General features: G+C 45.5%; 1 protein-coding gene across 1 annotated transcript; it reads right to left on the bottom strand.

The window, feature by feature from the left end:
* Positions 1-3,331: 3,331 nt before the first annotated feature.
* LOC307076077 (leucine-rich repeat and immunoglobulin-like domain-containing nogo receptor-interacting protein 1-B) lies at positions 3,332-5,179 on the bottom strand (the record flags this gene model as incomplete). Its single annotated transcript, XM_079736930.1, has 1 exon — positions 3,332-5,179. The coding sequence occupies one exon, from the start codon at positions 5,177-5,179 to the stop codon at positions 3,332-3,334; it is 1,848 nt and encodes a 615-aa protein (XP_079593056.1).
* Positions 5,180-12,614: the final 7,435 nt, after the last annotated feature.

Raw genomic sequence — 12,614 nt, 5'->3', positions numbered from 1 at the left:
TTTTACAAAAAGCAAATGACTTTGGCCTCATGCTTTATTTATATATTCCTTTTTTTTGGTAGCAATTATATCCTTCAGTCTTCCAATTTTCTCTTTCTTTTTTTTATATTTGACGGCAGCATTTAGAAGCCCTTCAAGAGTTCTTATATGTTGAGTTTGACAATCCTCTTCCTTAGCTTCATCTAATACTCAGTGTCTAATGGATATCTATTCTCCAGCATATATCCTATAACATAGATATAATTATTATTATTAACAATAATAATCATAATAATAATAATACTAATAACAATAATAATAATAATAATAGTGATAATAGTTTCATTTAAAAGGTTATGTGGATTGAAGTGATTATTTTACTTTTCTCAACCATTACACAATAGCATAACTTCTCAGACGTGAAATTAGCAATTTATTCTACTAATGGTTTGTTAAATTGTCTAAATATGCATCTAACACATAAATAATTGTCCCAACCATTAGATCAAACATTGAAGACCTTCAATTGGAGAATTGCAAACCTGTTATTGTAAGAATTAAGCTTCTGACGAAATAAAAGTAAAAGAAATAAGATAACATCTGACAATGAAACATACAATAGGCTGTGTAATGTAACTAGACCCTAAGAAATGTCCACTTAGAGGACGTTTGTGAGGCTAATAGTCTGCTTGTGTGTCCTTAAGTGTTCACCCCTTTAACCAGGGTCACAAAAGCATTGCCACACATACACACACACACACACACACACACACACACACACACACACACACACACACACACACACACACACACGCAGACACACACACACCCACACACATATTGACACACCGTTCAGTCTTTACGCTCTGTTGTACAGCTATTTGTCCTGTACTTAACGAAGACAAAGCAGGAGCAGACTTCAAGGTCGCCCGTCCCCCACGTCAGGCCAGGGGTGCGACCTTGGGATGGACGTATTGGTTTTAAAACGCCTCAGTATACTTGAGTGTACTCCTTAAATCAATGCGTTTATTTTGCTAAATGAGGCTTTTTCTCTGGGACTGGGGAACCCCTTTGGATCCGAATGAGGATCTGTGAAACACAACGCTGTGGCTGTTTGAGTCATCTGTGACCTTGTGGAGGAATTCCACCTGAACTACTTCCTCCATTTATTAGTGTGAATGATGAGATTCACACACACTCTCACACACACACACACACACACACACACACACACACACACACACACACACACACACTCAGAGAGGCCTATACTGTATAACATACTGGCGGTAGTTTAGAGCTACAGCATAATAATGTCTGTTTTACATTCAGAACATAGAAACCGTAAAACAGTATGGTATAGTCCTTTTTCTAATCCCTTTTAAACATGAGAAGCAGGATTTTATTTTGACTTGGTAATGTCCTATTCCCAATTGTAATGCAGTTTCTTTATCTTCGCTGCTCCATTTGGTTTCAGTGCAGACGTGCACTGATTATATGTTATTAACTGTACCATTGTATCCTTTTTGTTCATCTTAAGAGGAAGAAAAATAGATGGCAAAAGTGCATTTCTAATATACAGTATATTCTTTTAAAATAGGTCACAGTAATTTTTCAGCTTTATTTGTATTCCTATTCCAGACTTTCACAATACAACAACTAGAAAGCAATACTGTTTTCCTCCCACTCGCAGCCGCTGTCTGTCCTGCGATCCAGAGAACCAGAAACACAACGAGCTCTGGGCCCCTGTGGCTGTCCTAAGGAGACGACAGGAGACTAAACACAGCCTGTGTTGACATGGGAAACGCCTTCCCTACACTTACGCTGACTGTCACATTCCCAGAGGAAAGGGACCAGGTCTCGCAGCGGTCCAAAGCCCCAGGGCGGGTTTTAATGTGTTTCTGGGTGTAGGTGGGCCACTAGCGCAGGGTGAAAACAGTCAGTCGCCAGCCAGCCATCCGCAGCACAATAGAGGAGTGCTGTGTTAAACATGGGCTGATGGATCTGTTGCTTTTATGCTGCCAGTGTGTTTCTCCAATTCTGTGGCTTTCTCAGTCAAAGACTCTTATTAAGGTGTCAAGGTGGGGGAAGAATGTTTTATTATGAAGGCTTCTCTGGGCCCGAGGCTGACTCTGGACATCTGATCATCACAATCATTTTTAACATTAGCAACAATTTGGGCGATTTTAATGAGTGTGTTATTACTTGCAGACTGTATTCTGATTAGAGCCTTTCTCTGGAAGGGTTCTTATTCAATAATAGCGATGTAGGATCATGGTCAAATGGATCACGCGACATCAGATTCTTATGGATCAACAGACCGTATATGTCTCTGTTCTATATGCTGCTGATTGTTGTGTTGGATGGGTTGCTATGCGATGGATTGTTCGCAGAGGAGTTTAAAGAATAATGAGACCTCCATTCCTCCAATGGGAGGTTTCTGACCTCCATTGACAAAGAACAAAAGCCTTGTTCAGTCCAGTGGGTCAGAAGGCTCGAAATATATTTCCCAGCTTTTACTCTTGAAACATACAATAAAATAAGCATTTTAGTATAAAATGTTGTTTATTTTAATAGACTTGCCATCTGCCTGTTTCCTTAAATATGTATTTCAACATTTAACATATCACCAGAGCTTTAAATCATAAAATCCTTAAAATACATAGAAGTATGTGTTACACATCAACGTAATGTATTCCTCAGATGACAGCCGTAACTTTGGAAACGTAAGGCATCAAATTAAAAATCTCAATTTTTAAGTCACACTTGAAATAATCCATATCTCGGATTGGAAAGTATTGTGCTAATGTTTCGCATCTCAAACGGTTGAAATAGCTATAATATTCACACTTCACGTACATCTTGCGTAATACAATCTTTTGAGTTTTTGAGTCCTTGTTATGTAAACTTATCAAAAGGGACTCTCCAAACGTATAACCACAAAATAATCACCCTGGCTCTTCAGACTCTGGTAAGTTCAAAACATCATTCAGAGCATTTCTATTGTGCCGTTGCAAAAAAGTACAAGGACAGAACAAGATACAGAAAAATACATATAGATTAAAACTGTAGATAGGTTTAAAGACAAACTCCCTTCGCTGGTATAAAGGAGCATGAAGTCCATTGCAACACCGGCTGATCTCTTTATAGGCTACTGCCAATGAAACCCCACAGGAATTCAAAGAGTTTGGGTTGTGTCTGTGTCCGTCCTGATTCTGTTCCTGCAGGTGAACAGTCTAGGGTAGAAGAAGAGTCTGTTGTGGTGCTCTCCCTCTTTTCACTTTGACCAATCTGACACATGATGCATGAGAGGAGAGCCCCCATGCAGTCTGTAAACTGAAGTCATTGTGAGTCACATGATTTTCATGTTGAAAGTCACAGACGGCTCGTTGGGACTGGCCTCCTCCAGGTCCTCCGCCGGGGGCACGTATTCAACCTCTATTTTAGACGTGGTGTTCCTTTTCCCTCGACTCCAGAGGAAGATAATAACGAGACAGAAGAGGACGACTCCGAGGAAGGAGATGAAGCCCATGGTGGTGGCGATGATCAGTGTCTTGACGTCGAAGGGGAACGGGGCAGTGGCCCGGGTCACGTTGCCGCCCTCGTCACTTGGCTGGTTCAGGATGAAGGCGTGGGTTTTGTTGGGCTGGTGGGGCCAGTTGGGAGAGTAGCTGTGCACAAAGAGGTGGGCAGCTTTGCTCTCGTTGCCGGCCGCGTTGCTGGCGATGCACAGGTATGTCCCGTTGTCCTTGATCTGGGCGTAGCGGACCTCCAGTGAGCCCTCGCTGGTCACGGTGAGCCTGGACCCCGCCGTCTTGGTGGTCACGTACTCCTTCTTGGGGGAGAGCCACATGATGACGGGGGGCGGGTCGCCCTGCGCCTGGCAGGTAAACTGGACCGTGGTTCCCTCGTCCACGTGACTCTCCTGGATCTTGTTGTCCACAATCGTCGACTTCTTGCAGGTGAAATAGTCCACCGGGAGGACGTCGGGGAAGTCTTTGAACTCCTTTCCCTCCACGGCCTGGGGGGAGGCGCAGGTCGGCTGCTGTCTGTTGAAGTTCAGCCTCCATCGGCGCCGGAAGACCCAGAGGAGGCGGCAGTCGCAGGCCAGGGGGTTATCGTACAGAGCCAGGGTCTCCAGGTTCCCCACGGAGTGGAAGACCGACTCCTCAAGGGTGCTCAGACTGTTGCTTGACACATTGAGGACACGGAGGTGATTCAGCCCCCGGAAGGAGTAGTGCTCTATCGTGGTTAGTCTCCCCCCCACCAGGTGGAGGGCCTGCAGCTTCTGCAGGCTGTGCAGCTGGTTCCCCTCCACCGTGTGGATGGGGTTGAAGGACAGGTTGAGGAACCGCAGGTGACCCAGGTGGCGGATGGCCTGGTAGGGGACGGCCGAGAGGTTACAGCACGTGATGGACAACGACGTGATGTTCAGCCCGAACAGGCATTTGGCGGTCATGGTGTCCAGGGCCGGCATGTGGGAGATCTCCAGCACCCTGAGATGGTAGAGCCTCTTGAAGGAGTAGTCTCGTATGGCGCTGACGTTGAGGTGGCGGAGCCGCAGGGACAGCAGGCCGTGCAGGTGGCTAAGGGCCTCGGTGGGCACCGAGCCCAGGTTACAGCGCTCGATGTTCAGGGACTCCAGGTTGCTGAGGCCCTGGAAGGAGCGCGGGGAGATGAACACCAGGTCGTTGTCCCCCACCTCCAGAGCCCTTAGATTGTACAGCTCCTGGAACATGTAGTCCAGCAGAATCACTATTTTGTTGTCGCTGATATCCAGCTGTGTGAGGTTGTTGAGCCCTGTGAACACGCCCAGCTGGATGAGCTTCAGGTGGTTGTTCCGCAGCCCCAGAGTCCGCAGGTTGGCCAGGTTGCTGAAGGCCCCGGGCTCGATGGACGAGATGATGTTCTCGTTCAGCTGCAGCTCCTCCAGAAGAGGGTAGTTTATAAACTCTTCTGGCCCGACGCTTTTGAGACGGTTCTTGCTGATGTCCAGCAGCCGCGTCTCGATGGGGATGCCCTCCGGAAGACCGGCCAGCCTCCGGCGGTGGCAGACCACCGACCGCTCCTGGGCGTTGCAGTCGCAGCGGGAGGGACAGCCTGTGGTGGAGCCGGAGAGGACGGTGCCCAACATCAGGACCAGGATGGGTTGCCAACACGCCATCAAGTAGTTGTTGCCTCCGGCCTCCCCGGTCACCATCCTGTTGCTCACCTGTGCAGAACGAAAAACACAAACAATGTTCAGGAGGGTTACAGAAGCAGCCATGTTTGTGATTTAATACAGGATTAGAGGCCGGATTCAATTACATCTGTTCTTCTCATGAGACCTCCGTGATCCCAGAGCTTCTCCCTAAAGCCACCAGGGTATTGCAGCTTACACCAGTAACACTCATCAATAAATCCTAACTCTATACAGATTATCCTAGTATGCTATAACAGTTCAATGTTTGGAGAATAGGGTAATCTCACTCTGTCTGACATAGCAAACAGAATATAAAAAATATAGAAGAATATATTTTGATTTAAACTTCCAGCTTTTACACGTCAGAATGGCAGAAGTTCTGCTGCCACTACAGCCTCTTCAGTGAGCGCCCGACCTTGAGATGATAAACAGCTGAGCTTACTGCCACAGGGTGATAAACCCAGAGGAAGATTAGTTGATTTTATATTTTGACTCTGGGGCGCGTTAAGTCATTTGGTTCTTCAAGCTCTACTCGCCTCATCAATCATGCAATTTGAGTCGCTGCAATAACTGTGGGAATAAGTTGTTGGGGAGGCCATGAGCACTCACATGCAGAACGCACACTGAGCTCTGTTTTCATCACTGAGGTGCTCTGCTGGGCATTGGTGGTTAAAGGTTTCCCCCAACTCCAAATGAGTTGGGGGATAAATAAGACATTTGGATGTGCACTGAGAATAATAATGAAGTTCTTATTTGAAAGTCTGTGGAATTCATTTTAATTGCGGTTCGTTAACTGATAATTGAATGGACAGGGCATCTAAAGAGGATTCACTCCAGCTGTATCTCCGTATTGAAAACGTAAATGCTCCCCCAGTCTGTATACTATGAATCCCTCTTTGGTGTTTGTGAATCCTTGGCTCAACACTAGATCACCCAGCTCCATCAGTGTGTGGGTCGAGGCAGCAGCCTCAGGGTTTATGTGTGCATTGAACAGTTAAGTCAGTTGAGTCTGGGGCCAAATATGAATCATGTTGTCACAGCGTACATGAGGGAGCTGAGTCAGCAGACGGCTCCAGTGAGAGATGTGAGGCCGCTCCTTCGTAGCACCAGCGGTTATCTATGACTTCTCCACATTATTGCAGTGCCGCACTCCACTGCTGATTGGCTTACATGAAGCCTGACGCCGGTACTCAGGAAATACTCTTACTGGGGAAAAAATGAAAATGAAAAACGTTATCTGTCCCAGAGGAAGAAGTACTGAAAAAACTGATTGAATTGTCCCTCACGTATGATTTGAGTCAAATCTAGCAAGCTTGTAATAGGAAAAAAACATGTGTGTGTCTATATATAAACACATGAAAATGGGCCAGTCACTCTGACCAGATCCACCAGAAGGTGGATGTTTGCCTGTTATACACCATCGCCATGACGACCATCATGTCTATTGAAGTTGAACACACCGTGGATGTACTCGTTAATGTACTTTGAAGAGTACTTCCCTCTTAAATAAATTGGTGTCTTCCTTCTGAAGAGGTAAGCGTAGTAGAAGAAGAATAAAGTGGAGAAACAATGTAATCTAAAGCCCATTACCATCTCCCTCTGCACCACCGCCTCGCCCCGTCCCTCTCTCTCATGGTAATGATCTCTGGAAGAAAGGAAGAGACCATATCTTCTTTCCCTATCCCCGCCGCCCTTCCCTCGCCGGACCTCTCAAGCTGCTGTCAGCCAGCTGTAGCAGCATCACTCTGCTTATCATTAGGCGCTCTGGCCTTGGATCTTTCCACGACCGGGCTTTGGTATGACAGCCTGATGGAAGGGAGATAGTTGCGCGGGTGTGAACACTGTTGTTGCGATAAGCCCCCAGAAAGTGTGTCGACGGTGGGCACCCAAACGTCTTTGCTTCCCTTTGTGCATTGTGCACACCACCTTTCATTCCTTATTCCATATTTCTCTATTCATCTTACCTCTTGCATAACATATCGTTCACGGTGGGGCGGGCCACAGCTGTTCCCTTCAGTGCTCATAATCAACAATGCACCAACACTACTATATGATACAGGAGTGTGTGTGTGTGGGTGTGTGTGAACTGTAACCTTGACGACACTGCGGTGCAATGTGTGTTGCGGCCACTTTCTTGGCTCCAGACGACCGGGACGTGCTGACTGTTCCGGCTTCTTTCTGCCTGTTCTGTGGATGCCTGTTCTCAGCGTGTTGGGTCTGACTGCAGGATGCTCCAGTCTGCTACTGCTCTCTAAGACAGGCTGTTGAGGATGGATGGAGGTTCCTACGTGACCTTTAGGTGTGGATGGTCCGTCAACGTCTGTGATAATTAGACCTCCTCACCCCACTGGTGGGGTTGGACAACGGTCCATGTTTCATTTACCGCCCTGCCCAAAATAAATATTAAAGATACCTTTTATTCCGACATTACTTGAAGCTATATGACCTGACCCAATCTTTTCTTAATATTAGTTTACATTAGGCCTCATAATTCCATGCTGTTGATTGGCTGAGGCTCATCTTTATCACCTTGCAGACAACTTTGGAATTGTACGATAAATTCAATCATTAATTGAACTCCACATTGCAAATGCATTAGCAGTCAGCCGAGCTGGACGGATGAGGTCCTCTCCTGTGAGTGGTTGGTGGCACTGCACAGTATTTGATGGTTCGATTGAAGCAAAGGGTGAATCTCCCGCTGGCGAGCTGCTCAGGATGTGGTGTTCCTGCAGCAGGCTAAGTGCTGGAGCACATTGAATTGGGCGTCCGGAGGGACCGACTGGCTGCTATAGAAACAGGGACTGGAACGTCTTAAAGGGCATGAAAGTGTATTTGAGGAGGAAAGCTGTGTCATAGTTTGTTGATAGGGTACATTTCCCTTCAATTTTCTCCCCAGTCTCCCGGGGATCAGTGAAGTACTTATCTACGTGGGGAGGAGGGGCGCGCTGACAGACTCCTAACTAGGTGTCAGACGCTAAGGTGACGTCTGCTCTGAGCTGCTGGGGGAGCACTACAAGGTAAACGTGTGGTAAACATGTGGAGTTGGGAGAGAAGGCAGAGCATTAACGTTTAAATAGGTAACCTGCAGTCTAACACAAAGCTGTGATGGTTCCCTTGGTCCGAGGCTACAGAACCATCATGTTACTTATCAGAGATCATCACTGCTGTTGCCTCAGCAGCAAGTGTCTGAGAGGGCTGAGGCAGCACCACTTACGGCCCGCCGAAGGAGAGGACTTGTTACTAAAGATCCAGCCTGGTCTGGGAGGCCCACGTAGCCAACACTCCAACACTGTCCACACTGTCCAAATAAAAAATAAAGATAGTGTGCTGAGTAAGGACTACGTAGACACACTTTTCATGGTCAATATTTGATACGCATTTTTTTGTGTGGGTGTGTAATGGAGAACAGGCAAAAAGAACAAGCTCATTTTGTAATAAAATAACGTGGGTTGTAGTGTGAATCATGTTTGTACTTGGATCTAACTGGGAATAAACCTTCCAACCCATTATTAGTGGTCAAAATGTCCAAATATTTTCCAATAATTTCTATCAGAGACAGGAAGAATCTATTTCCTAGTCGATGGGTGCACCAGAGCAATCCTTTGACATCTGCAGCCAGTTTCATCAAACCAGCCACAGGATAAAGCTTTGCTAATCCACAACAAGACATACGATGTAGAGAAAAGTATAGACTGCTTTTATGGAAATATTAGCATTTGGAATAATTCTGCAGCAGCAATAATACTACAATGAAAAGTGGTTAAGTAATAATACCCATAACTAGATATCCAGCGTTATAAAGGACTGCTTGGCTGCCGGACTTGGCAAAGGAGCGTCTGTAGATAGTCAAAAGCACTCACAGCCTTAATAGCAGCTTAACTCACATATATTCAGCCTTTAGCATTCCGCCATCATTGACCTACTTCTCAGATATGTATTGGTCTTATTTTGTTCACACAAGTTTATTATGCACTATTGTGCACATCTAACGATGCAGCCTGAACATTGCTTTGTTGTGTATATTCCACAAGAAAAATATTATCAATATTGAGAGATTTGCACACATACAAAACATATTGTTGAATGTATATTTAAAATAAATTAGATTAAATAAATTAAAACTGCCCATTTCTTAATGACAACATGTACAGATATACCACAACGAAATGAAACTACCAAAATATCCTAGGTGGTGTTGTTGACTGCCAACGCTATAACCAATGCTATCACCGCTCCCAAGCTAGCCAGGTCTGAGATCCAGAAATGAATGCTAGCAGCTGTCCAGGAAACCCATCGCAACCATTGTTTACAGGATGCTCAAACCATCGCTTGTTTACAGCCAGCGTAGAACGAAGTGTAGGTTGAGATCGAAACCAACACATTGACTACCTAGAATGGTGAATCAACATCCAAATAACATGTCCTGTAACTGACCCAGCCATCTAGCTGTAGAGAATAATAAATAGTACCGTGCTCCTTACGTGAGCCTAGCTAAACCTCTCCCATGCTGAGTTAACGTCTACCATGTTCCTCTGCCCTTACGCTGTTCAGATAAAGACTGAACATGCATGTTGCACTAACATGAGACTCAATGTGGTAGACTACACATGTGGAGAACACATATTATTCTATTGGACTATTCTATTGGCCAAACTGGAGCGAGACAGTAAGCTTTACTCTGTGTCTCTGCAATCTAATCTTATCTTAAATGGAACTGGTTCCCCTTCTCAATACTGACCTATACTCCACACTCATTTACATCCATACCTCAAAAAACACATGTTCAGATTTAACCACAGAAAAGGTTTTGTTCTGCACAAAATGTTCCTTGTGAATCTCTGCCAGCCCTTCCAGCATGGCCGGGGTTCCCATAATGGATTGTCCATGGCTATTGTGGTGAGCAGGCATTCAGCACAGGAGGCTGACGGGAATTGAAAGCATCAGTTTTGGAAATAGCCTGCCATTTGTTGTGTTTAATATTCATCTGAACCCACCAACAGAGGTGGGCTGTGTTAATGTACACTTCTAGTCAACCCCTAGAACGTCATGCCACTCTCTCACTGTTCCATTATCATATTGATATCTCATGTAATTTCACCATTTCATTTCCATTTACACAATTCCCATACCTTTTTAATTGCTTGTTAACCGGCCAACACATAATTATTCAGCTTGTACCTCGATAATGACCTTTGATTACAGTAGTAATGCATTTTGTGTCACTCACTATTCGCTCATGCACATCATGTTATAATCACACCAGTTACAGTATGGATCTCTGCTTCAGGGGTAGATAATCGATATGACTCGCCTATCATGTGTATATTCCATATTGTGGCCTAAGACAATGTTATTTCCAGAGGGAATATTACAAATACTATGTACCAGAATATATAAAAATTAAGTAGAAATGTTTATGCATACAAAAAGGAAATGTATCCAGTCACGGCAATGATAAGGTAATTGACTTCAAGCATGTGAAACTATTCGAATCTCGCTTTCCGTGTCCAGACACAGCAGCATGAGGTCTGAGCTATCTGGAAACATAATTAAAGGGAGCTCAGCTTACAAATGGCCTTTTGCAGCAAGCCAGTAGCTTACAGGAGATCTGGGATATTGCAGATGAAATCTGCCTTTTAATAATCACACGAGACAATGAACTTCGACTGAATGGATAAATTACCTTTTAAGATTCATCTTTTGTATCGATATTTCTTTGGCAATTTGGCGTTATCTACAATGAGGTTTTGTCTCCTGATTTATGTTCTAACTATTATGGGATTGATTATACACTTTCCTACAAATCTGTGAGATTTCAAATTTAACTATAAAAAGTGTTAGAGGTGTGTTAGGTGTGTATCAATCGTTAGTGATAAAGAGCTGTGTGAAACCAGTCAGTTCTATAAAAAAGCAGGGGAAATACTGCTGTGATTCCATCAATGATCGTCCAAACACACGCTTCAGGCAGAAATATTCCTCTAGCTGCCGACCAATAATCATATTTCAGCCCATCATGATGCCTCTGCAACATGTTGCAGATCGGGTTGTAGCGCCGTCCCATGTTGAGCAGAGAGACGCTGTGTATAACACACTCTGTGATCCTCTCTCTGAGTAGAGACCGGTACTGTGGCATTTCCTATCCTGCATCAAAATCGACCTCCAAACACACACATCCCAAGATCATAAAGGCTTCATGTTTAGCTTATTTTGCCATGTTGGCCCAGGCTGTGAAGCCGTCTGCTATCTCACGTGTCGGGCACACAGCTCTGGTAATATAGCAGAGAATGATGAAGTCATCAGGCACAAGACGCCCGTTCTCCATCTTGCTTCGCTCCCTGTCTCATATTGAGTGGAGGGGAAGGCTGCACGGCGACAGCCAGTGTGACCTTCTGAATACACTTGAGTGTAAATGTGAGTATCTCCCTGTGATTGATCCCTCGGCTCCGCGGGGCGGTGCCATTCCAAACACACCTGACGCCCGGAATTATCTCCCACCCCAACCCTTGCTAGGACCGTTCCAAACGTATTAGTCAAAGAATGTCCTTTCCAGCGGGTGAATGTGTAATTACACCAAACATGCTACACCAGCCCATTTATTAGAGCCTTATTGGGGGTGCAAATGAAGCTTTATTGTTCTGCTGGTCATGCAGGGTGCGTCCGTCAACTAGATGGAGGGTAATCACCGCCTTTCTTCTGACATAAATAAGGCGTAATGGTGCAGCCTCACTCCGAGGACATCGTTACATAAATCTACTCTGCTCTCCGAGACCGTCACACGTTCTCGTCTCCATGACCAGAAGACAACCGGGTCACCATTCCACCTGCCGCCTCACTAGCGTTTTATGATATTCATATTTATAATCTTCCTTCCCCCACAATAACACTTCATAGCCGGGCACAGAGCAAATAATTGGCAGACGGCCTAATCATTAATTAAGCGTGTAGCCGGTTTAAACAGAGCCACCTTACTCATAAAACAACTCAGCAGCTCTGCCAGCCCCCCGCGACCCCCCATCTGCTGTGAATGCTGTCCATCACTCAGTACATTAAGGTGGGGCTGAACGGAGCGTGGACGGGGCCGGGTAACACAGGTCAGGACGGCAGTGGCCATCGCTCCCCGTCCGCGGCTGTAATAGGCTGTGGGTGTTCAGCTACTGGCAGACACGCTACGCACCGGGAGGCCGGGAGACCAGCCTGCCGGGTCCCAGTGGACCTGAAGCAGGGAGCCGTGTAGGATGTACAGTCGGTACCAGTAAACAGAGAGCGGGTGAACTTATTTTGATCGTCACGAGTGTGTGCCAATTATAATGCTTTGCGTGTCTTCTTTTCTCTAAGAGATCTAACATATAGGCTGCTGGAACCGAAATATGAATCTATACAATCTGTATGTGTACAAAGCCCCTTTTCCTGACACTAAGGGATGGCAGACAGGAACCTCCAAACTCCAACACAT

This window comes from Pollachius pollachius (genome assembly GCF_949987615.1).
Source record: "Pollachius pollachius genome assembly, chromosome: 5".
Taxonomy (NCBI): domain Eukaryota; kingdom Metazoa; phylum Chordata; class Actinopteri; order Gadiformes; family Gadidae; genus Pollachius; species Pollachius pollachius.
The sequence above is the reverse complement of the archived record's forward strand: the minus strand, read 5'-3'. Positions and strand labels throughout refer to the sequence as shown.